Source organism: Raphanus sativus, chromosome 2 (genome assembly GCF_000801105.2).
Source record: "Raphanus sativus cultivar WK10039 chromosome 2, ASM80110v3, whole genome shotgun sequence".
Taxonomy (NCBI): Eukaryota; Viridiplantae; Streptophyta; class Magnoliopsida; order Brassicales; family Brassicaceae; genus Raphanus; species Raphanus sativus.
The window spans coordinates 16724966-16749288 of NC_079512.1; the positions used below are offsets into that span (position 1 = coordinate 16724966).

Genomic DNA, 24323 nt, shown 5'->3' on the forward strand with positions numbered 1-24323 from the left:
ATGTAGTTAAGGGCTTTATATCTAAAGATGTCCGTTTGAGTTTGCAAGAAAGTCAGATGCTTTCAATCGATTGTAGGCCGTTGATGATCCTTCTTAGAATTGCAGATCCGCTAGACTGTCTCCTCGGTTCGAGGTTCGTGTAAGCTGCTCTGGGTTGAACCGTTTCCGTTGATTCGATGGAAGCAGGGGGTGCGTGCTCTGACGCGTGTTTTTTAATCGCTGGGCTGGTGGGTGACGTGTCAGCCGATTCCTCAATGGGTTTCCTGTATATGGGTTTACGGCCCATAGTTTAGTTTATCGTACTTCCGCCATGTGTTGGGCTTTTAGTTCTGGCCATTTCATTTGACCCTTTTCGTTTGTAAAGTTGTTGGGTTCTGGTTCGGTTGAGCATAGACACATTTAATAAAATCCAGTGAAAAAAAAGGGCTTTAGTTAATTTCTCATAAACAGTAAAGGGTTTTTGAAGCCGCGATTCAATATTCGCCGTCGCCGATGTCGGGAAACACAAGAAGTTGAAGCAACATATTCTTTTTTTTTTTTTATATGTCCGGTAAGACCGAATCTGCAAATTACAAACTTAATTTAGTAATCACTTTGAAGGCAAAGGAAGCACATATAAGCTGAATTCAATTGGGAATATACACACAACTTATTCTTCCCCATTGGCTAGAAACGTACTCGGGGGCTTATCTCATTGTTTCTTGTAATTTTACAGTAGAGAAGGCAGAGAAACAATGGGAATCATAGAACAAGGAGCAATCTCAGGTAACTTGCCAAGCAAGGAGGCATTTGTAGTGCACTTCCCTGGATACCCATCATCTATTCCTCGAGCCATTGAAACCCTTGGAGGCATTCAAGGGATCACACAAGTAAGTCTTTTCAATTACAGTGATTCTGATATATAGTCATGGCATATGTATCCATATAGCTCTAACCAACACAGTATTTCATTTTTTTTTTTGGTGGTATGTTTGTTAGTAAGAAGCTTGTGTTAAAGTGGTTGGTAAATCTCTAAGTTTTTCCTTGAGAGTCTCTTACTTTTTGCTGAACTTTGTGTTTGTATGCTAGTTATTACAGTGATTCTGCAGTCTTTAGGCTTATATAATCGATGGTATATGCACCCATATAGCTCTAACCAACACAATGTTTCATAGTTTTTTTGGTATCGTTCGCATATTTATGACTTGGTGCTGGCTAGTAAGAAGCTTGTTTGAAAGCGTCTGTTTTTTTTTTTTTTTTTTTTGTGGGTAGGCAAGAGGATCAGTTTCAAACAAGCTTGAGCTGCGTTTCCGGCCAGAGGATCCTTACGCACATCCTGCCTTGGGAGAACAACGTCCTTGCAGCGGTTTTTTGTTGAAAATTTCTAAGAAAGAAATCAAGAAACCTGAAAGTCAGCCTGTTGAGGCCACCACTAGTGATGTTTGTTTGGAGGAAGCTACTCCAGCTCTGTGTGCAGATATTGTGGCTCGTGTTTCCGATGCATTCCACTTCGATGGTCAGAGTCTAGCTTTCCTCTTGTGCATCTGAGACATGTCTTCTTTTATGAGAAATGAGTTGATGATAATCTCACATATATAGGCATGGCTGACTATCAGCATGTGATTCCTATTCACGCGGCGCGGCAGAAGAAGAGAAAGTGGATGGACGTTGATCTCCTTACAGGTGATTCACCTGGATTTTATTATATTCAACTTGTCGTTTGATTGCAGATTGTCAGGTGTGATCACCTGAAAAAACTATATATGATATTGTGCAGGAGACAGTGATTTGATGGGCCTGGCTGATGAAGATGTAATGATGTTATTGCCACAGGTCTTTGCTCCCAAAGATATACCTGACAACTTGGCGTAAGATGACTCTCCTTTTTTTTCTATCTGTTTCAACTTAGTTTGATGTGACTTCGGTTATAGTGCTGCTTTCAATTCTCTTATGACGTTACAGGTTGAAACCTCCGGCAACTTCTGGCCCCAAAAAGAAAGATGATGCGGCAACTCAGAACTTTTATGAGGTAAACAAAGGGAATAAAACATCCAAGTTTTCTAGATAGACTTTACGCAGTCTGTGTTGAACAAAATTGACTTCAATAGTACAAGCCATTTTAGCTGTAACTTATTGTCTTGGTTATAGAGTCTTTATTAACTGGAATGGTGAAGGTTTTTTGGGACTTTCTTTGATTGGTTTGGCATATCTTAATCAAACTTATGAACCATCAAGAACATGGAACTTGTTTTGTTCATGCTGTTTTCTTTTTATAATGCAGATGGACATTGGCCAAGTATTTGCAATTGATTTTGGCGTCAAAGATATCCTTTTTATTTTTACTTTATACTATTTATTCCGGTTCGTTCTTGACAGTTTCTATCATATGGATGCCGCTGAGTAGAAAGACCTGTGTCCTTAACTTATTCATACATATCCCAAAGAATCTAAACTGGGAAGAATTTGTATCTCCCAGCTCGCACCACTGGCAATGGCAGGTATCACTCTCTGCATTGTTTGAAGAGCGTCCTATTTGGACAAGAGATTCTGTTGTTCAACAATTACTTGATAAAGGTCTTAAATGCACGCATCATATGTTAAACAGGTGAGACAGCTTTTTAATAATACAGGTTTCTTATGCTGAGTTGTTTATATTTAGTACTACAATAATCAATCATGGTTCTCTGTAGGTATCTGCTAAGGGCTGCGTATTATTTCTCCAATGGTCCGTTTCTTAGGTTCTGGATTAAAAGAGGCTATGATCCACGGAACGATCCTGAGTCTCGTGTGTAAGTTATATATATATTATTGTCATTGTATGGGTTCATGACACTTGTTAGGTGTAATGACTGAGATTGTTATTATAACTGTGTTTCAGATATCAGAGAATGGAATTCAGGGTTCCACCTGAGTTACGAAGTTATTGCGATGCCAATGCAACTAACAAGTAAGTCTTTTTCTATTTCTGTAGTTGACTCTGACCATGTAAATGACATTAGCATTCTAAGATAATGAATATTGTTTTTTTTTCTGTTTTCTCTGGTACAGATCAAAGCCAAGATGGAACGACATTTGTGCTTTTAAGCTATTTCCTTTTAAATGCCAAACATTTCTGCAGTTATATGAACTTGACGACGAGTACATCCAGCGAGAGATAAGAAAGCCTCCCAAACAGACCACTTGTAGCGTGAGTTACATCTGCACCAATATATAAACTTTGGTGTGTCCTGAATTTTTTTTGTGATCTGATGCGTTGGGCTTTTGTCTTGCAGCATAAAACAGGATGGTTCTCAGAAGCCTTGCTAGATACTTTGAGACTCCGTGTGGCTGTGAGGTTTGTGTCTGTGTTTCCAGAGCCAGGCTTCGAAGATGTATTTAAATCCATTCAAGAAGAGTTCGAGAGGTCAGAAAAGATTCAAACATTTAAAGAGACACATAAACCATCTCTAGTGAAGCACAAGGAGCCAACCAAAGGTAAATTCATCAAACAAAAATTGTCTTTTCATCTCTGTTAAACGTTTAGAAAGTCTAGTGAGAGTGCTTTGCCAGTGTATTCCCTACTGTGTTAGACCATCATGCCTTCAAGACTGAAGCGTAGTATGTTATGCAGGATCTGAGGACATGGAAAAGTGTAAAAGCACAAACGATGATGTTGATGTTATTGTTAATGAGTATGGAGATGATGAAGACATGGATGAAGAAGAGGAAGAAGAAGAAGAGGAAGAAGTATATGTGGTAATATATATATATATATATATATATATACTGTAGAGATAAATTATGTTCATCCCCAATGATTCATTGTTTCAATGTTCCTCTTTTGCCTTCTTTCTTATTGCAGCCTACAGCAGACGATGAGATATCTATTGATTCCCATGGATGTATCCTTCAGAGTTTTTACTCTTGTTTTTTTTTTTTATAGTTTTGAGTAATAATTGTTTCTGTAGATTTTCCTATACGAATATTAAAAGATATAGATACTGAGAACAGCTCCAGAACGTATCTTCAAGGGTTGTTCGATAGCTTTCCAACGAGTGAACCTAATTTGTATGGAGACTTTGCTGTTGATGATGGTGGAGAGTTTCAGATATACGAAGAAGAATCTGATGAAGGTTTGTATTCTATTGATGATAATGATGAGGGAGAGGAAGACGAAGACGATGATGATGATGAGTGAGAGATCAGTTCACACGACTGGTACTATTTCTTCTCTTCATCCTTAAACGCAGAGAAAGCTTTTCTTTATAGTGGTACAAAGTTGGAAACACGCAATCTTTTGGAAGTCACATGATTGATCTTATGCAGTTCGGTTTGGAAGTTTTAGCAATTGATTAGTTTTGGTGATTGGTTGTTAAGTTCACACTAATTTGTTGTTTCTTTTGGGATGTTTCAGGTAAAGTAGGCTTTGGTATAATGAATCTTCGTCCAGAAATATGACTTCACAAGGCCTCTTGATTTTTTACACATTGCATGCAAGTTTCATCACAGAGCTACAATTTAACTATCTGTGGGTTTTTTTTTTGGTTTTCCACAGTGCAATTTTGTAATCTAAATTATTTGTTTCTTTCCACAAAAAAAACTCATTGTAACCAATATACAGATAAAAGAGGAAACAGAACACTTTCTTTTTTTACCTTTCCTCTCTAGGGAAGAGGAGAATCGTTAGACTTCGTTATGTAACTTAGAGTTCATCTCGGTAAAAAGTAGGGCTGGGCTCAAGGCGATTACTTGCAATTTTGCATGTACTTGCGACTTGTCTTGTACGAATAATAAAAATTTTGACCTGTACTTGACTTGTTAGAAACGAGTATTTGCTATTTCGAATACTTGATCAAAAATGAATTACTTGCAAGTTACTTGCCTTCCTCTTTTAATTACTATTTACGAGTACTTGTAAATTATTTATGAATTTTTCGGAATATTTAAAAATTATTTACTAAATAATACTTTATTAGAAATAGATATCTAATTGGTATGAAAGTATATTTTGCCAATTCTATTTAAAATAACACATGAATTATCTTAAATGAAATATCTTCTCTAACAAATAATAACAAATCATATAACTAAATTTTTTACTACTTATTATTATGTAATATTTGATTAGATGGTGACAAATATTTTAAACTCAGGATGGATAAGAAATAAGTAACAAGTATAAGAAGAGTAATGAGTATTTATGTTGAATCATAAATGCAAGTAAAAGAAAAGACAAATACGAAGAAATAATTAATAGATTATGTAACAAATAACAAGTAATGGAGCAAGTAACGGGGTGAACGAGTCAAGTAGTAAAAATAATAATGATATTTGATACTTGACTTAGCCTTGCAAGTAATGAAAATCGTCGACTTGTTACTTGCCTTGACAACACCGAATACTTAAATATTCAAAGCGAATACAGATCGAGTAACGAGTTTAAGGCGAGTAAGAGTAACGAGTAATGATGCCCAGCCCTAGTAAAAAGTTGCTTAAAGAGGGACCGAAAAATAAAAACGAAAGACTATGTAAGGGTACTTTCGGTAATTTACATGAGTCCATAGATTAAAGAAAACACGCAAAACCCTAAGATAAGCTTCCAAAGGCCGACCAATCTTCGATATCGAGTCCACTGCCTTCTTCTCCGCTGCTGCTGCTTTCTCCTGGTACGACGCCGTTCACCCCTCTCTCTATCTCTCTGATTGTGTTTCCATGTGTTCTCTTTAATCGTTAGGGTTTATTCTGAATCCAATAGTGTTGTGTCGTCGGGTTGCTTTCTTGATTTCACCTTCTTGAGTCTCTTCCTCACTCCTGATTCGATTGATAGGGTCTTCCTTATACTGAACTCTGAATCGTAAAGTTTCCATCTTTCTTTTTTTTTTAAAAAATGGTTCTGTACTGATTACGGTACTGTTCTTAGTTGTTAGTACCTTTACAAGGACTATGAGAGAAATAGTTATAATGATTAATTGCCATTGAAAGAGTTTAACTTGTATATTATAAAGTAAAATATATTGTCTGCTATGTGCTCTGTAACATACTGCTCTGTCCTGTATGGAATAATATTAAGGGAGCCGGACAAGGTAGATGCATGAGTCTATGTTACATGATGTCATGACTTATGTTTTCTTTATGTTAGATGGCATGCGCTTGGAACATGAGCATTGCAATGCTTCATAGGGATAATAGAGAGGGAATATGGGAGATGATCAATGTGTTTTTTTTTTTATTACTATCATTGGATTGGAGATTGTTGCTCACTTTGGGACGAGTTTAGCACTGGAGAAAAGTTTAGATTTCAAAATTTTTATAATAGCTTTTGGAGCACATTTGGAGCAATTAAGCATTTTGGAGCTTGTGGGAGCACTGCTCTTACTCAGGATTGCTTTCACTTGGTTTTGCTGCTGTCTAAGTGGAGATTCTTTGTCTATAGCAGTAAATTTTAACAACCTTTTGGAAAACAATGAGTGATCGATCTTCACGTTCCATCTATGTTGGTAACTTGCCGGGAGACATCAGGGAGTCTGAGATTGAAGATCTTTTTTACAAGGTCAGTTCTCGCTACCTTTTTTTTAATTCAGTTGGTTTTGTATTACATCCCAGCTGTTCTAAGATAATGTTTTTTGATGGCTTTGCAGTATGGCCGCATTGTTGATATTGAATTGAAGGTTCCACCTCGTCCTCCATGTTATTGCTTTATTGAGGTACGGTCTCTGTTGTTGTCTTGTTATAGTACTTGGTCTTACATGATTTAGTTTTACTTAACCAAGCTCTGTGTTGAATGTGTGTAGTTTGAGCACCCTCGGGACGCCAAAGACGCTGTTGATGGCCGTGATGGCTATAACTTTGACGGCTGCCGCTTGAGGGTAGTAAAACATTCATTACTTCTTTACTATTTAAGACTTAGACAGGATTGGTTTATACTTCACATACCCAGAACAACAGATTCCAAACGTTTTTTTTTTGTTCTGGTTGTATCTAATCATCATGAATGCAGGTTGAGCTTTCCCATGGTGGTCGAGGACAGTCTTCAGGTGATCGTCGTGGTGGATACGGTGGTGGGGGTGGCTACCGTGGAGGTGGCGGCGGTGGTGGTGGTGGTGGTGGTGGATCTGCTCGGTTTGGCGTCTCACGACACTCTGAATTCCGAGGTTTGTGTAACTTTCTTTGAGAAATTTCGTATTGGTAAAGTTTTGGTCTGAAGTGTTTCTGATGTATTCTTGGATGGCTATCTGCAGTTATCGTACGTGGGCTTCCATCATCTGCTTCATGGCAAGATTTGAAGGTATGGTGATACTTTATGCTCTATGCTGCAACATTTTTGTGTGTTTTTCTTCATATTAAAACGTCATTTCAGGATCATATGCGGAAGGCTGGTGATGTGTGCTTTGCTGAGGTCACTCGAGACCGTGATGGTGCGTTGCTTTACACTTTCTTATATTCTCAATTAAAATGGCATATGCTATCTTTTAGCAGAATCTCTTACCTTTTTTTCAGCTTTGAGCAGCGTTTATATGACTTATCTTTAATAATCAATATGACCAGGAGCTTATGGTGTTGTTGACTACACTAACTATGATGACATGAAGTATGCTGTAAGTTTCCTTTCATTCTTCTCTCTTGCTGCACCTCAAAACTGTGAGCTGTTTAGTTTCTGATATATTCTTTGTTCAGATAAGGAAACTTGACGATACAGAGTTCAAAAACCCCTGGGCTAGAGGCTATATAAGGGTATTATGGTTTCTCCTTGCCGTCTTAAGTATATGTTTGTCCCATATAATCCTTGAACTGTGTTTTTGGTTCTTATGTGCAGGTTAAGAAATATGAAAGCTCCCAGTCAAGAAGCCCAAGCAGGAGCCGAAGCAGAAGCCGAGGACGTGATCGCAGCCGTAGCCGTAGCCGTAGCAGGAGCAGGAGCATCAGCAGAAGCAAGAGCCCAAGGAAGGAAATGAGGTGCGTTTTTTTACACTTAACATGTGTGTATAACTCCCGTTTTAAACAGATGAGAGTCTTGTGCTTATCAAATGTTTATTGCAGTAAATCACCAAGACGATCTCGTTCCAGATCGATATCAAAATCTAGATCGCCCTCTCCTGACATGAAGAAGAGCCCTCCTAGGTCTCTTTCAAAGTCTCCAGCCAAGGTATCTTTACAAATAAGTTGCATTCTAGACCTTGTTACGGAAACAATACTTTTAGTTATGGACAAAAGGCTGAAACATGTTCATCTGTCTGCTTGTCAGATCCGGGAAGGCAGTGAGTGAGTGATTGCGAAAGTTCTCATGATCAAGTCATAGAAACTGAGTTTTATTATGTGTGTATTCGACTATCTTATGTGCTGCTTTGAGTTTACAACCTGCTACTTTTACCTGTTCTTTGAAATATTTGATTTTTGAGTCAAACTTAAATATTTTTCATTTTCTAAATGTTATATCTTTTCTTATATAATACTCCCTCCGTTTCAAATTATATATCGTTCTAGAGGAAATTTTTTGTTTCAAAATAAGTGTCGTTTTCGGTTTTCAATGCAAAATTTATTGACAATATTCTCTTTTCTATTTTTCCATTGGTTGATACATGGTTATGTGTATTGGTAATAGTGTTTTTATTTTGGAAATATGTAAAATTAAATGTTTTCTTAATCTGTGTGCATAAGGTTAGAACGACATGTAATATGAAACGGAGGGAGTAGTTTTTTTGTGAAATTCAAGCAAATGGATGTCAAAATTGTTTTCATTATTTTAGATTCAAAACTCAAACAAATAGATGTCAAAATTGTTTTCATTATTTTTCAGATTCAAATATAACTAACTTTTATGGAAGTTGTTATAGTGGTGGCTAAACCAATCAATTCTGTCCTTGTTGTCACTTTTTTTTTTTTTTTTTTTTTTTTTTTTTTTTTTTTTTTAATATTAATATAATAATTTCAACCCGTTGAAACGGGAATTTAGGATCCGGTTACAAGCCCAACTCGAACAAAAGTTCCTAAGTCAATATATTACAAGCTACCTTCGCCCACCCACTAAACCAAGCACAATCCGATAGCCCGTTTTTAAAATTCTTAAGACCTGTTTGCCGTTCTCAACCATTGACGTTGCTTATGGGACCGTGAGGTTCTCCTCATTGCTTCGGATGCCCGGAACTCCTATACCGTCTTTAGTGTAGCTAGCTCTCAGGGATCTCCTTGGAACTCATAACTTTCACCACCATTTAACACCGACGCAATAGAAGAAGAGATTAGAGTCATACCAAGTGAAAATCGCTCCAATCCCTCTGCACCTTCTAGCACGCCAAGCCATTCGGAACATGGAGCCGAAAGGGCTCACAAGACCAAGCGGATAACTACAAACTGGGCACGAGACAGCCACAACCAAACGAAGCCGAAGAACACTCTAAGACCTGCAAAAGCAAAGGGTAACGACACCACCGCGAACACAAATATGCCCACGGCGTCGGGAAATGTCACAACCACCGATCAAGCCACCGAGGGAGGAGATACTCTGCTGACAAAACAGAGACACACAAACCACTCGTCGATCGTCTCATCCGAGAACCGGACAAAGATAGCCTAAGCCGTCAGAAGCTAATCTTGTGGCAAGGAGAAGCTTTGAAAAAAAACACACACAAGAGTGAAACAATCGGGAGCAAGTCGACACAACTCTCCAATTGACGGCAACCAAAGGACGGGAAGAAGAACAGAGATTGAAAGGAGGACCACAACATCGCCTTGAAGACGCCATAGACGACGTATCCAACACCGCTCCGGAACAGCACCTCACGGAAGAACACCCCGAGTCCTGACACACGCCAGCTACTAGAGGCTACTAACGCCTTTGAGAAAAGGGACTCCAAAGCTCTCAAGAAGAAGAGGTCAGAGCCGACTCTGAACTAGACGCCTAGGAGAGAGCACAGCTCCGCCTCCACACTCCCCTTACCAGCAGGGAACCACCGGCAAGCCCATCCAATCTGCCTCCACACGCAGCTGTCTCCACAAGGGGCTAAAAGTACCCCTCACAAAACCCTAAAAAATCCGACTTCACCAAACGCAAGCTCACAGACCCCGTGTCGAGGCTCCACCACCCAACAAGCTGCACCAACGCCGGAGCTTCCCTGCAGTAAAGACGGCACCGACGAGCCTCCAGGAGCAGAAACATCGGACAAGACGAGGAGAGGGAAAGATACGAAGGTGAAGCAAAGAGAAAACAGAGATGAGGAAGAGAAGGAACCTCCGCCGTCGAGCGCTAACGTACCGGACACAATCCGGCCACTCAACGACGGAGCAAAACGAAATTGAAAGTTTTGGTTTTTAGAGATGGAAGAGAGAGATGAGAGAGAAAGTAGATCTGGAAAAATATTTAGATCCCACCTTGTTGTCACTTCCATATATAAATTTTATCGCGAATGTGGATTCTCCAAAAATAGTCTTGCAACATATATGATCTTCTCTTCCAAATAAATATTTTAAGCATTTACACTTATAATAAAACTTAAAATAAAACGCCTAATCAATTATTTCTTATCTTATAAATGTTAGAATTATAAATTATATATAAAAAAATATGAAAGTTTCAAATCTTCAATTTTCATCTAGCTAGGATAAAAAATAAGGTAAAACATACACAGAGATTTAAATTCAAAATTCCTATATATTAATTGAAAAGTATTCTAAGATAGCAATGTTTAGGTGTAGTTACAATAATGCATTTCAGAAAAATGCTGACATGTCTTTTTGAAAATGATTCTCATTAGATGATGCGTTGTCATCATATTTACTCTCACAAACATATTAAATAGCATTTACGTTATAATTAATTCCAATAAAGCTCACTAATTTTATATTCTATAATTTTTCTTAACTGCATTTTATTCTCATAAAGAAGTTGCCATATGTACTACTATTGACTTTCGATTATTCATATTTTTTTAATCATGGGTTATCTATTAAGATTTGAATGATTTGTCAAGACCAGTTTATATGTTTTATGTTTTTTTAAAAAAAAAAACAAAAAAAAAACATAAAACATATAAAAAAAACTGTTACTGTTATTTATTTGATCCTTTCACACACATTAGACTAAAATATTACCAAATTATGAATTACTATGAAACATTGGAGTATGACACCTTGATATCTAACCCCGAGTTGTTGAACAATTTAAATCATATATCAAAAGTATAATTGATTTAGTCTAAACCAAATATTTTTTTAGTCCAAAATCAAAGTCAAACTGATGGTCTAAACCGAATTTACAATTTCATATATTTCCGAAATCTATGTTAATTGATATATAAGGGATATTTGGTTTCATAATTTAATGATTTTAGTTTTGAGTATTTAAGTTTTTCTAATTTTCCATATCTTTTTTTTTCATCAAATTTCCCATATCTTAATAAATCCGTAAGTAAATATAGAAATATTAATGAGTTCGGTTGAGTAAAGTAATATACAGTATAACTTCTTTAAATTAATAATCTATAAATTAATATTTTTATAAATTAATAATCTCTATAAATTAATTAAAAATTATAGTTTTGGTATAGTCCCAACATTATTAATTTATAGAGGTTTCAACTGTATACGTTTCACAAAAGGTACATTTGTAAACTATAAACATGTGGCCAAGTTTATATAAAGTTTTCTTATACTTTTTGTCAATATTTTCAATGTTCAAGAAATCACAAAGCGGTAACTAAATGCTTAATATACGAGTAATGACTAATGATTAGGCAGATAACAAATTATTGATTTATATATATATATTACATTTATATGAGATATTTTAGTTTTTGATTTTAGTTATAAAATTTTTGTGATGAATTATTAAAATTAGATATACAAAATTTATACTAATAGTATTGTTTAATTTTAGTATATTTAAACTAATTTTGATTGATTTAATTTAAACCAACTTAAATTTATTTAAAACAGTTTGAATCAATTTAAATTGTATAAATCAATATAAATCGTATTTTAAGAAAAATTTTTGGGATGTGACTGAAATGTCGTCTAAACTGATTTTTAGAACCTTGATATTTTAGTTACTATATGCTCTATTACATTTCTTTTATTGGAAAGAGAATATCGAATAGTTATTAATCCTACTATCGATATTGGAAACAATCTAATACTATAAAGAAAAGCACTCTCTCACGGGAGACATCCACGTCAGTAATTCAAGTGTCCAGGATGCGACACCTGTCCCATCTATCAAAAGCACTGCGTTTCATTTAATTGATTTGGGCTTCGGTGGTTTGTATACGGGCTTAATGTAACCCAGACCGAATTAAGAGCAACAATGTAGTTAAACGCTAAACTCGATCTAGGGTTTTGACAGCGTTCTTTTCATCTTCTGTCTAAAAACTCTCAGGCAATGGATATCTAACTCTCCCGAAACTATAGTTGGTGTCTTTTTGGTTGTTGGTGTTTGCTTGACAATTTGTGTCTGCTCGATTTCTATTCCGGCTACCTTCTCTGAGAAACCGTCAAAGTTTGATAGTAAGTATATATAAAACCTTCCGACTATCCTCATGTTCCTCTACTTCTCACCGTTTGAATATCTCTGAAATCTCACACAAGCTTTCCCATAATGCTAAATTCACAGATTCACTTCTCCGACTTGAAGGCCGGCCGCTGCAAGTGTGTCGTTCAGAACTGACTCCGGAGGTCAGTTGATGGCCATCGATATGCTCCTTCTTGATGCCAATGTAAATTGCTTCATAAGTTTAATTCATCTTCATATACGGCTTTAGATTTCGATTACTTTCAAATTGATAACCCGTGTTTTTGAAGAAATGAAATTTGGTTCTTAACTCCATGAGCATGTGAGTTAGCTAGGAGCAGCTACTGTCCATGTCTGCACTTCTGAAGGTAGTTATTTTTTGAGCTATTAACAAATTGTATTCTCAAATGAGTTTATTAGTGTCACATAATAGGCCAAGAGATATCGGGTCTATTGACATTGGCTTTCAAATCTTTATGGTCTTAGTGGATTTCCTGGTAAATCAATTGTTTCATTGGTAAACCTTATTATCCTCAAAATTTGGTAATAATCGTGTAGTATTCATATCTAGATGGTAATAATTTTTTTTTGCTTTTATGAGATGAAAAGATTAACAAGCGTTTATGGATATCAGAATTTTACTTATTTGCTTTGCAACTGTTGTTGGACTGTGGATGTAGACACAACGGAACTTTTTTATTCTATCATTGTTTTTTATAAAACTCAAATCTTATTTTGTGATATAGATCTAATTGTTGAAATATGCTTATTCTAAAGTGTGATCTTTACTTTCAGGTGAAACAGCTTCAGATCCTTCACAAGGACACCCCATAATGGAAGTAGAAATCAACCAGAGAACAAAATTTCCGAGCTATGTATTAGGATAGTGGTGAAGACATTTACATTGTCGTCTCCAGTTCCCAAACAAACAAAGGTTTGTATTATATGCCAGACTTATTGTCATGTGTTTTATATATCTTGCTACGTCAATCTTGGTCTCTTTTGATCAATATCAGATACTGATGTTTGTAGTGTCCATATTTTGGTTCTCTTTATGCCTTCTATATATTTGGTGTTGTTTTTGCCGAATCACATGTTGTGTTGTTGTTTTACTTTAGCTGCTCTGGTACTTGGTAGTAAGTTATGTGATTGTTTTGTTACTGGCTAATGATATGTAAGGGTGCTGGAGCAGTCAAAAGGAGCCACATTCCTTGAGTTAAGATAACCCATGTGGATCATGGTAGCTGTGTTGGCGATGAAGCGGTTGAAGGTGGACTAGCTGATGAAACTGCTGCTCCAGGTCACAACTCTGTTAATGGAAGGTGAGGGGAGCAGTCACCAGTTAAGGAAGATGGGTCCTCTTGAACGAAGGTACCAACTGAGTGACATCCAAAGAGCAAGGGGAACCAAAGTTACAAGACATGATGACGTTTACGTTGCATTTCCAGACATTGTCAAGTCCGACTACTTCAAAACTTTATGACATTGGTTTCCCTGGTTTTTCTTAAACTCATACCATATCAGACTTTTTCAGTTGTCAGATAGGCGTCCTGTTGCCAAAAAGACCTTCTCCCTAACAAATCATAACAAGTGGTTTAAGAAACCCAGTCAACAAATCAACGGACTGATGCGAAATGCATATTTACGAAAACCAAACATAGTTCTTAGATTTTACATAAATAAGTCTCACTACTTTGAAAGTTTATTGTCATTGGTTGTTCTAACGTAAGACGTCCAGTTTGCAAACTCATTACCCTTTCCAAACAAAAATAATCAAATAGTAAACAATTATTTACGACATTATGTTTTTAAAATCATGTTCAAAGTGTTCTTAACTCATGTTCATATTATTGTTGATTATGCTTCTTTCTCAATGTGATTCTGTTCGTAAACTCATGTTTGTGTCTTCTCATCATTTCACCTTATATAAAAACTTCTATCTCAAAATTCTTTTCTCTTCACAATTTTCACTATTCACAAATAAAGGCGGGCTTTCAAATCTCTGAAATCTTCCGGCAAAGCCCCATCTCTCAATTCTTCAGTGACTTCGCTCTTGATTAGGGAGTCGGAGCTGTGCTTTAGCTTGCAAAGAAGGTCAGAGGTGGTGATGATGTCGGTTCGTTCATCGATAGAAGAAGAAGGTAACAAACACACTCAATATTCTTGAGAGTTCTGGAGGAGAATCGTCTGTGATTGAAGCAGCAATGAACTTGCCTGATTAAGTTGTGTGTGATGAAGTTGGAGTCATAGAGAGTATTCTTGAAGTTCACACTCTGTTAAATGTGATGAGTTGATATTGTAAACATATGTTCCGTTTAATATTATATCTCACGAGTCATGTTTAATCTGACTTTTTGTGATACAAGAAGTTTTCGGGCTCCTTCTGCAGTGTAGTTGCTGCCGATATTTCTGCTCAGCTCTTACCTTGGTCTTATGCTGTAGGATATTTGGATATCTTCCACCATTCATTAAGAAACCGGTTCAAATTCTTCGACATAAGACTTCTCTTTGTTTTACACAAAAGCAAAAATATGGATGCTTAAAAGATACTCTTCTTTGTTTTTGCAGCTACTTCTCCTTCCTCAGCCTGATGCTGCTGCTCAGCTATCCCAGTTAAGAAGAAGAAACAAAATGTAGGAGATAATATGTTTTAAAAAGGATCTGCAAGATTAATGCAGGAGATGACAAGTCCCACATCAAATGGTGCTTCAGAAGTTATAGAAAGCAACAAAAGTGAATCAATGCCAAAGTTTTCATGGTGCGTCTAAAAAAGTTGTAGTGGAGATTTTGTGGTAGGGTCATGGTGACGGCAGAGCTGAGTCGCGATGAGGTGGTATGGTCATTGCTTAGCGGTGATGGTTGTATGACTTACATAAAACAGAGATCAGAGCAGAGGAGGGGAGAAGAAAACATAGGTAAAGAAGAGAAGGAAGAAGATAGTTTGAAAATGGGTTTTTGTGTTTTCATTTTTGGTATCTGCCAAACCACAGAGGACATGTCAAAAAAGGAAGAATAACTGGTATTATGAGAGTTAGAACGAAGCCATAATCGTCATTGCTTCATAGGTAAGGAACCTCTGTAAAACCTGTTAACATGAATTGAAAAAATTCAGTATGCACGAAAATTTGGAAGAGTGCGCCAGTAAGGAAAATCAGATAATGATAAGTTGACATTTCTTTAATCATTCCGATGTAAACTCTGTCCGGAAACAGGCTCAAAACGTACAAATTAAATGGGCTTTACATATGGATTTTGACTTAAACAGCCTTCGATAGATGGTATGTCAAAAGGTGATGGAAAAACCCGTTAACCTACAATGAAAATTCAATTAGTTGATGAGATAGGAATGAATGTTTTGATAAAAAAAAAAAGAGAGAGAGATATGAATGAATGCTCTCACTCAATATGACGATACACTCAAACAATTAAGGGCAATTCTCTAAAGTACATTATTTTAAGTTTTTATCATATAAAAAAAGATTTTATTAAAAAGAATGATTAAAATATCTCATTTAATAAGAGAACAGACTTTTATACCATAAATATATAAATACAAACAAATAAATAAAATAAATAATAAATAATAATTTTTTTTAGAGATTCAGATTAGGCATGGACATATTTTCTAGATCCAAAGATCCAAACCGGTACCGATCCGAAAATCGGGTTTTGGGTCAGATCCGGATATGGTTTAATATCCGATTGGGTAAGCTTTCATTTATATTTCGGGTACCGAGTAGGATTAGATATTACCCGAAATCCGAACAACTATCCGAAAATACGCGATTCTTAGTTCTTCGACCATTTAACACAAGTAGATTTTAGTTTATTCAAGATTTTATTTTTATTTTTTGTGAGTTAGTTCAAGTATACTTTTATTTAGTTTCAGATTTATAGTATCTATATGTCTTAATCTCTTATAATTGATTTGTTTATTCAGAGAAGTCGGATAAACAACACCCATTTCGGTCTGTTCTGATAAATACAGCTAAATCCGAACTGAAACCGACTTTTCTACGGTTACTTCGGGTGTAAGCGGATCCGAACCGGATCTGCAGGTATCGAACCGTATCCAAACTAGCATTTTAAATTATCCGATCGGTACTATTTTTTCTAATTCTGAAATATCTAAAATCTGAAAAACTCGATCCGAATCCAAACCGGTAATCCGAATGCCCATACCTAATTCATATTATATGTTTTCGAATTCGTTTTAAAAAAAAATTAATTCGAAAATAAAAGACTACTTTTAAATTTTTCATTTTCAAATTTTTAAAATTTATTTTTTATCTTATAAAGTTTTAAACATTCAATCTCAAATCTCCACCCAATTTTAAACTCTAAGATCTAGATTAGTTAAATCAAATGATATAAGTGTATATTTACATCTTTAATGAAACATTTTGGTCATTTTAATTTTTAGAATCTATATTTGTGACAATAAACTTTTTTATTGTTATCATAGGGTATTTCTCAACAATTAAAGGGCTACATTACTTCTTTTAGTTTTAATTGCTAAAGAAAAAATGAATGAAAACTATCATATGTGGTTTGGCTCAAGTGAAATATAAAAAAATATTAAGTGAAATGAAATATTTCTACAGTCACACCAACTAAACACAACTAAAATTTGATCATTTATTTTTGGTCATCATCTTATATAATTTCCAATAACAAAATTATCAGATATTTGAATATTTTTTTTTTGAAATTCATAAAACAGAAAAAATAAATTATTGAGAATAATTTTATAATCGTCTAACTACTTATATTTTTATAACAGATAATATTTATATATCGAAAATAAACATACAAAATATATAATAAAAACTAAAATTTAAACAAAAACCCGGGCGTAGCCCGGGCCGACCCTAGTATTAGTATATAATAATATAAGTCTTGCTTATGATAAGTAGACTATACTATACATATCCGAACAAAATTCAAAACTTTCTCTCTTTTATTACAATGCCGCCATTAACACAGTTTTTAAGCTGAAACTTTTCAAATCGATAGAAGATTATGGTGAAAATACCACTTTATAAACATCGACGAATATATGTTCAAAATGTGGTATAGTGTTAATCTTAATTATATTGTTGTGAACATATCTCTCCTAGTAAAATTTAAAACGCATAAATTATATTTTATTTAAAAGTTATAATATTCATTGCATAATTTTTTTTTTAATATATTTATTTGTTTATAGAAAGTTTTCGAGCAATAGCATTGGTGCATTTAATAGAATAACATTGCTCATTCAGAAAGAAGACATACAAGCTTTTTATTTATACACTAAGTTGCAGTACTCAATTATCCTTGCGGACATGTTCCCAATCCGAGGTCGGGCTCTCGCAGCCTTCGCCGGATGCAAATGGTTCTTCAGTATCGGCACACGTCTCTTTCACAGAATTTCCATCTACCGTCATCATCGACTCTGACCAGGGATGGTCACAACTTTGTGTCTTGTTTCTTGGCATGTCCTTGTCAGAAACTGAATCAGTGTCCAAGCTGTTGAGGGATTTCTGAACTTGTTCAGCTTCCCGGCGTTTTAGTATCTTGAACCTATCCATCACATCACTCATTTGGCTTCTTGTGCCAATATTAGCCACCTCAGAATTAGCTTCTGGATTCTCTTCCTGGTCATCAATTCTCGTCTTTGAGCAGTTCTGAGACTTGAATTTGCGCTTTGTTTCCTGCTGCTTCAGAATCTGAAACCTGTCTATAACATCATTATGTTTTTCCTCTGTGGTGAATGCAGGGGATTCCTGCTGTGTTGCGTCCGGTATCTTTCCAGAGGTTGCAGCATCAGGCTTGAAGTTTCCGTGATGTACCTGTTCTAAACCACCCATAAAGCTTCTGGACATGAGTGATAGTACTGCATTAACGGGATCAGAGTTGAATCTTGTGCTTAGTGGTGCGCCATGACTCATCGTAACTATATCTTTCTCACTATTGCTTCCCTGTTTGATGAGTGACTCAGTCGCTTCCTGCTCTACATTGTTCCTAATGGAAACCGGTTTCTGGGGGTTAAGAAAAGCTTCTTGCATATCTGCAGAGATATATGGGAAAAGCAAAATGTAAACAAAATAAATACATGCTTAACAAATAGTTTTGAAGGTCACTGGCAAGATGATGTGAAGGCAGCATTTCTTATCTATACTATTAAAGCAGTATCCTTGTCTTTTTTACTAAAAATACCATTTTTCTTTACTAACATTGCATACTTCATTAAGTACAATCAAGTAATATTAATAACACATCTATATTGGGTCAATTTTTTTGATCCAACACACTACCCACATCAGATCTCTCTTGGGCCATTTGGGCCGATTAAGAAATCAGATCCAATTCTTATTTTTTTTCTCCAAGTTCAAATAATTTCTTTTCAAACATTCTTAATATTTTGTGTAGTGAACAAAAATTAATCACTTAATTATTACTAGATTTTGACCCGCACGCCCGTGCGGGTGTATATTTTTATAAAATATATTGTTTTTCATGTCAATATTAGAGTTGAGCAAAAAGTCAGAATCCAAAAAATCGAATCGCTCCCGATCCAAAAGAAGTACAAAACCCGAACCGAAGTTGATTAAATATCTTGGTATTTAAAGAACTAAAACCGAAATCCATTCCGAACCGAAATATTTCAGATGCCTGAATGTATTTCAAATAGATTTATATACTTATATATATATATATATATATATTAGACTTAATGTATATAAAACATACATAATATATGGTATTTAAAAGTTGGTTTAAATAGTTGAAAGTATATATAAATATGTATATTTTTAAATCAATTTTTGATATAAATAAAATTTAAATTATTATTTTGATTTGAAATATATATATATTTAAAATCAATTTTTGATATAAATAAAATTTAAATTATTATTTTGATTTGAAATAATATATATATATATATAAAGTTTAAATTTTGTTTTATGATTATTTCAGACAAATGATATCTTTAGATTATTAGATTAGCTCATTTCATATATTTTAAAATTGACACAAATATATAGTTTCTCATAATATAATAGATTTCCAATTTTTTCTTAATAACATAAATTCATTCTTTTTTTAATATATTGCTATCTATGTTCCAAACAATATTATATCTTTTTATACCGCTATTTATGTTTCCAAATAAATCTATTTTTTTTAATTGATATTTATGTTTTCAAACAAACCTATATTTTTTAATTGGTATCCAAGTTTCCAAACAAACATCTTTTTAAAAATTGTTATCTATGTTTCCAAATAAACCTAATTTGTACTTCACTTTTAATAAAATACATAGATTAAAAATAGTGAATTCCTATATATTGTTATGAAATCTTTGTTTATAATATAAACTATAGATGCAGTGGAATCAGCCAATCATGTCATTAATAGACAACAATTTAATCAATGATTTATTTATGCATGTAACAAAAATACATTGTGATTTAACATTAGCAAAATGACTTTCCATATTTTACTTTCCATATTTTAGTTATTGTCAGATATTGTGCATATCTACTGAAATTTTGTTTTGAAATTTAAAGTAACTAACATTTAAAAAAATATTCCATTAATTATATTTTATTTTAGGTTTTATTAAAAAATAATTAGTATTAATGATACAAGTTGGTAAATATTAAAAAGAATTAAGGGTGAATTATTATTTGTACTTCATTTTAAATAAAATAGATTGGTTGACAATATTTACATAGCTACTTTAATACGTACGATTTATTGTGTGTCTTCTACTTTGGAAATTGTAAATACTGTTCACATATTTGGCCATATTTTCGGGATATTAGTTAATATCTTGGGTTAATCTGAAAAATATATTGCATGTGATATCAATAACAGACAGTATCATTTATTAAACAGTATGATTTTTCGGGCTAATTATAGTGTTTGGGCTTCGGGAATATCTCATCGATTAGGCCAGCCAGAAAGTAGAAAAAATCTTGTGGCATAGAAAGTAAATATTAAGCAAAATTAAGGGTGAAATCATATTTGTACTTCACTTTTAATAGATTAGATGTTTTTTATTTTTTTAAAATAATTTAAGCATTCATAAAAAACTGAATTTTTTCATTGAAAAATATAAATGTTTATTAAAAGTATATAGTTTTTTATTTAAAAAATTAACCACATAATAAAATTAATTTATTAGAGTTATACCAACTTAATTTATTAAAAAATAAAGTTTAATTTTCTAAACATAAATACTCATTAGACATGTACGTTCGGGTACCCATTCAGGTACGGATCGGTTCTTTCGGGTATCGGGTTTTGCGGGTTTTGAAATTAAATTCCATTCGGGTATTATAAAATTTCGGGTCGGATTCGAGTCGGGTCTTTTCGAGTTCGGGTGGATTCGGTTCTCATGCATAAGAACCTGAAAATAACCAAATAACCAAAGTATCTAAAACGGGTTCGGTTATTTGTACTCAAAGTAACCAAAGTATCTGATTCGGTTCAAATTTTTGTAACCAAATTACTCAAAAGTAACCAAAAGTAACCAAAAATATCCATTCTATACAGTTTTTTGGGGTAAACTTTTATCCAAATTATCATATTTTATCCAAAAATACTCAAAAGTACCGAAAATAACTACTATAGTTAACTTAGAATATTAATTTAAAATATTAAAATAATTATAACATATAATTATAACATATATTTTTAGATATATATTCACATTTCAGTCTTCGAGTACTCATTCGGTTCTCGGTTCGGGTTGGATTCGGGACCGGATATAGCAATTTAGAACTCATTCGGATATTTACCCCGGGTATGATCGGGTTCGGGATCCTAATTTTCGGGTCGGTTTCGGGTTGGTTCTTCGGATCCGGATATTGTTCTCACGCCTATACTCATTTAAAATAAAACACGATAAAGAAAGATAAAAAGGTTAAATTTTTTTATAAAAAAACAAATATATGAAAATACGACATTTACTAAATATTTGTCAATTTAAAAAAAAAAAAAATAAATAAATCCGCGGATCAAAATCTAGTAATCTATTTATATCTAAAGCGTGACATGACTATAATTCATAAACTTGCTAAACCAATATTTAAATGATTGACCTTCTTAGAGAAAGACGCAAAACTGTTCGTCTATAGATGATTTACTTGAATTTGAGAAGGACCCGAGGGCAACAGTATCCTAACCTCATCTACCAGTATTTCAGAGTGTTTAAACTGCCTGTGGATTTATTTTATAAGAAACTAAGCATTAGCAGCTGCATCTATGACAGGATAGTGGACAAGATGGTCTTGCAAATGCAGCTCTAGTCAATAATACGATCAGACGAAGGAGATGTTTAGTTTTTAATAGTTACGAACCTCCATTCTGCAATTTGAAATTATCAATCTCATTCTTGATGCGATGGTACCGGGTCATGCAAGTTGTGGAACATAAGGCAGCTTCAGTTTCGAGCCAGAGACTCTTGTACAAGAGAGTTTGTGGGTGGTTTTCTTCACCATCAGGAAAGTTGGAAACAAGTATGTTCTTAATACCCTGCAAAGTTAAAGATTCTGTAAATAAGAACGGTTTACAAATATGTCACAAAATAATATGCAAGTAATACCTGGGTCATCTCATCCTCATTCTTATCCTTATCCGCCGGCTCTTTCAAGCCAAAGTTATTCAATGGCTTGACCTTAACACCTCCACAGTCTTTAGCAACTACATTTGAGGCCTGAAAGGGTAACCGTTAAGCAACTAAAAAGTAACAGAAATGTAGAACAAGCAATGTTTCTGTTCTATCAAAAACTAAATAGGTCCGGAATATAGCACAATACCTACGCTCATGTGAAAACTCTAATCATCACAAACCCATAAGAAATAAGTTATCAGCACAGAGCATGACAAAGTTTGTTTATAACTAACTATTAGTTACGATGTAATTCACAAATGCCAATGTCGATCTGCATCACATACCTCATCAAGGTCAACCACGTTTGGACAGGAAACATGCATAGCTTGAGTTGGAATTGATGCTTCCGCTGCTACTGTCTTGTCACCGGTGCTTTTCGTTAAACACTTGGTGAGATTCTCTACTACTTTATCAAGGTTCTCAAGCTGTTCCGGATTCATCCAGCTCCCGTTGTTGAAGCATTCATAAACAAGCACCTCTGACAGATGATGCATGGCATTAACCAAGGAAGTCACTCTTGGACAAGAAGCTGGGGACGTTAAACTTCCTTGATCACATAAATGCCTTTCGGGTAACCGGCCAGTTGAGACTACATCTGCATTCGATTTACTACAACCTTTGATACCCTTATCGGTCAACGAACTGGTCTTGTTATCAAACATGTGTTTCTGGAGATTACATACTTGAACATCTTCACTAGGCTGATTAGCACAACCATCGGAAGCATTTCCGTTATCCGCTTTCACTGCAGCACTTTCCACAGTAAACATAGTAGGAGCTGAAGGTCCTTCCATGAAGTGGTTCCACGATCTATGGTCATCACAATTCAAATCGTCAATAGCATTCTTCAAGGATGTTTCAGAAGCACCGTTCTCACTGTCGGCAAGAAAAGTTTTGGGCGTCTGATAAAGGGATGAGACGCCACTACTACCTTGCCGTATCTCCGAGGACTTGCTAGCACAATGTAGCGCTCTGGGGCTTCTTGAACCTGTTGAGCCAGCTGTTCCATTGCAAAGACCAGTGGATTCAACCAACACGTTGAAATCCACAGGTTCAACAGAAGAAGAGGGCAAACTGGATTGAATATTCTGAGGGGCATGAGTAGAAACAATATCAGGGACAGCATTAAAGCTCTCAAATTTATCATGGCCATGATGATGACCAGAAGGAGGGATAGGCTTGTAGAATGGTTCAGATTCAGAAGAAGAAGAGGGCAATGTAGCAGAGCTCTGTACAGGAGAGACTGAGAATTTATAAGGCATCCGGTTGTCTAAGCGTTGACTCTCTAATAAATAATCAGTGGGAAGTGGCACATAATCATATGATGATGATGAAGGGTTCGGTGGTAACATGTATGCATACGACGAATCTTCACCCCGGTGACCGTAACTTCCTGCAAATATTAAACCCATTTCTGTATTAAAACTTTTTTTTTCTGTATTAAAACTTTCAAAAATACAAGACCATTATCATATCATAAGATAACGTATAATGAATCAGAACAAACATGACGAATTAAAAAAACCTAAAAGCCGATCTCTCTCCTTGAATCCACAGTTCCAAAAACTAGTGTTAAACAGTGGGATTTAAAAATGTATTTACCGTTGTTAACGTAAAGCGATGAAGAAGGCGTCTGAGATAGAGAAGGACGAACATACGAAGGGTAAATCGACCAATCAGATGGCGATCGGTGGTGAGAAGTCGTTGGATCAAACCCTCCTTGGGTTAAATAAACCGGATGGGGTGGTGCAAGGAACGGCGGCGCAGAAGCTGAAGGAGGAGGAGGAGGAGGAGAAGAAAGACAGAACGGGTACGGTGCTCCGGAGAAACCGCCGTAGCCAAAACCATCTGCCATCGTTTTTCTTCCCCCCAAAATGTGGAAGAGACTGTTGAAGATGAAGAAGAACAAGTGTTTTGTTTGTGCAGTTAACTTTTAAGTACTGCGAATATGAGAGTTGATCAGCATTTGAAGTTTCTTAGTGGGCCGTTTAATAGTCCAGGCCTTATAGGGAAAACCTTGTAAACTATTTAAATTTGGAACGAAAATAGTCCTAAAAATCAAGACTGCATCACTCTCTTCTTATTGTTGAGTACTGTATGTTGGAATGGATTCCCGATATTATTGGGATTGTGTTTAGTTTTTTTTTGACAAACTGGGATTGTGTTTAGTTATTAAGCCTAGATACTTAGGGGGATGTA

At 35.1% G+C, this 24323-nt stretch overlaps 3 protein-coding genes and 1 long non-coding RNA gene across 7 annotated transcripts; 3 read left to right on the forward strand and 1 right to left on the reverse strand.

Annotated features, from left to right (window-relative positions):
- Nucleotides 1–414: 414 nt before the first annotated feature.
- LOC108843668 (uncharacterized) lies at nucleotides 415–4612 on the forward strand. 2 transcript variants are annotated; one of them, XM_018616919.2, is made up of 16 exons: nucleotides 415–550; nucleotides 716–869; nucleotides 1252–1495; nucleotides 1579–1662; nucleotides 1757–1847; nucleotides 1942–2008; nucleotides 2261–2303; nucleotides 2413–2584; nucleotides 2670–2768; nucleotides 2858–2926; nucleotides 3028–3166; nucleotides 3252–3453; nucleotides 3590–3714; nucleotides 3821–3860; nucleotides 3957–4176; nucleotides 4373–4612. In XM_018616919.2, exons 2-15 carry the CDS (start codon nucleotides 735–737, stop codon nucleotides 4154–4156), a joined length of 1710 nt encoding a protein of 569 aa, XP_018472421.2. In that variant the 5' UTR covers nucleotides 415–550; nucleotides 716–734; the 3' UTR covers nucleotides 4157–4176; nucleotides 4373–4612. The 2 variants fall into 2 exon arrangements, with proteins under 2 accessions (XP_018472421.2, XP_018472419.2); XM_018616917.2 differs by having other exon boundaries at nucleotides 416–550; nucleotides 3951–4176.
- An 863-nt stretch (nucleotides 4613–5475) lies between these two features.
- LOC108843669 (serine/arginine-rich splicing factor SR34A) lies at nucleotides 5476–8383 on the forward strand. Of its 3 annotated transcripts, none has more exons than XM_018616922.2 (12): nucleotides 5476–5624; nucleotides 6395–6508; nucleotides 6597–6662; nucleotides 6750–6824; nucleotides 6956–7109; nucleotides 7197–7243; nucleotides 7316–7373; nucleotides 7504–7553; nucleotides 7633–7689; nucleotides 7772–7911; nucleotides 7996–8101; nucleotides 8201–8383. In XM_018616922.2, exons 2-12 carry the CDS (start codon nucleotides 6422–6424, stop codon nucleotides 8219–8221), a joined length of 861 nt encoding a protein of 286 aa, XP_018472424.1. In that variant the 5' UTR covers nucleotides 5476–5624; nucleotides 6395–6421; the 3' UTR covers nucleotides 8222–8383. The 3 variants fall into 3 exon arrangements, with proteins under 3 accessions (XP_018472424.1, XP_018472422.1, XP_018472423.1); XM_018616920.2 differs by having other exon boundaries at nucleotides 5480–5624; nucleotides 6392–6508; XM_018616921.2 differs by having other exon boundaries at nucleotides 5518–5624; nucleotides 6275–6508.
- A 3719-nt stretch (nucleotides 8384–12102) lies between these two features.
- Nucleotides 12103–13422, forward strand: LOC130508415 (uncharacterized). Its single transcript, XR_008942859.1, has 3 exons — nucleotides 12103–12453; nucleotides 12560–12825; nucleotides 13253–13422. It is a non-coding gene; the product is annotated as an uncharacterized LOC130508415 (long non-coding RNA).
- A 4205-nt stretch (nucleotides 13423–17627) lies between these two features.
- On the reverse strand, nucleotides 17628–24054 carry LOC108835851 (uncharacterized). The gene is made up of 5 exons (XM_057000861.1): nucleotides 23727–24054; nucleotides 22409–23517; nucleotides 22056–22166; nucleotides 21811–21985; nucleotides 17628–18509 (listed from the first exon to the last, which is right to left on the reverse strand). Exons 1-5 carry the CDS (start codon nucleotides 23977–23979, stop codon nucleotides 17767–17769), a joined length of 2391 nt encoding a protein of 796 aa, XP_056856841.1. The 5' UTR covers nucleotides 23980–24054; the 3' UTR covers nucleotides 17628–17766.
- Nucleotides 24055–24323: the final 269 nt, after the last annotated feature.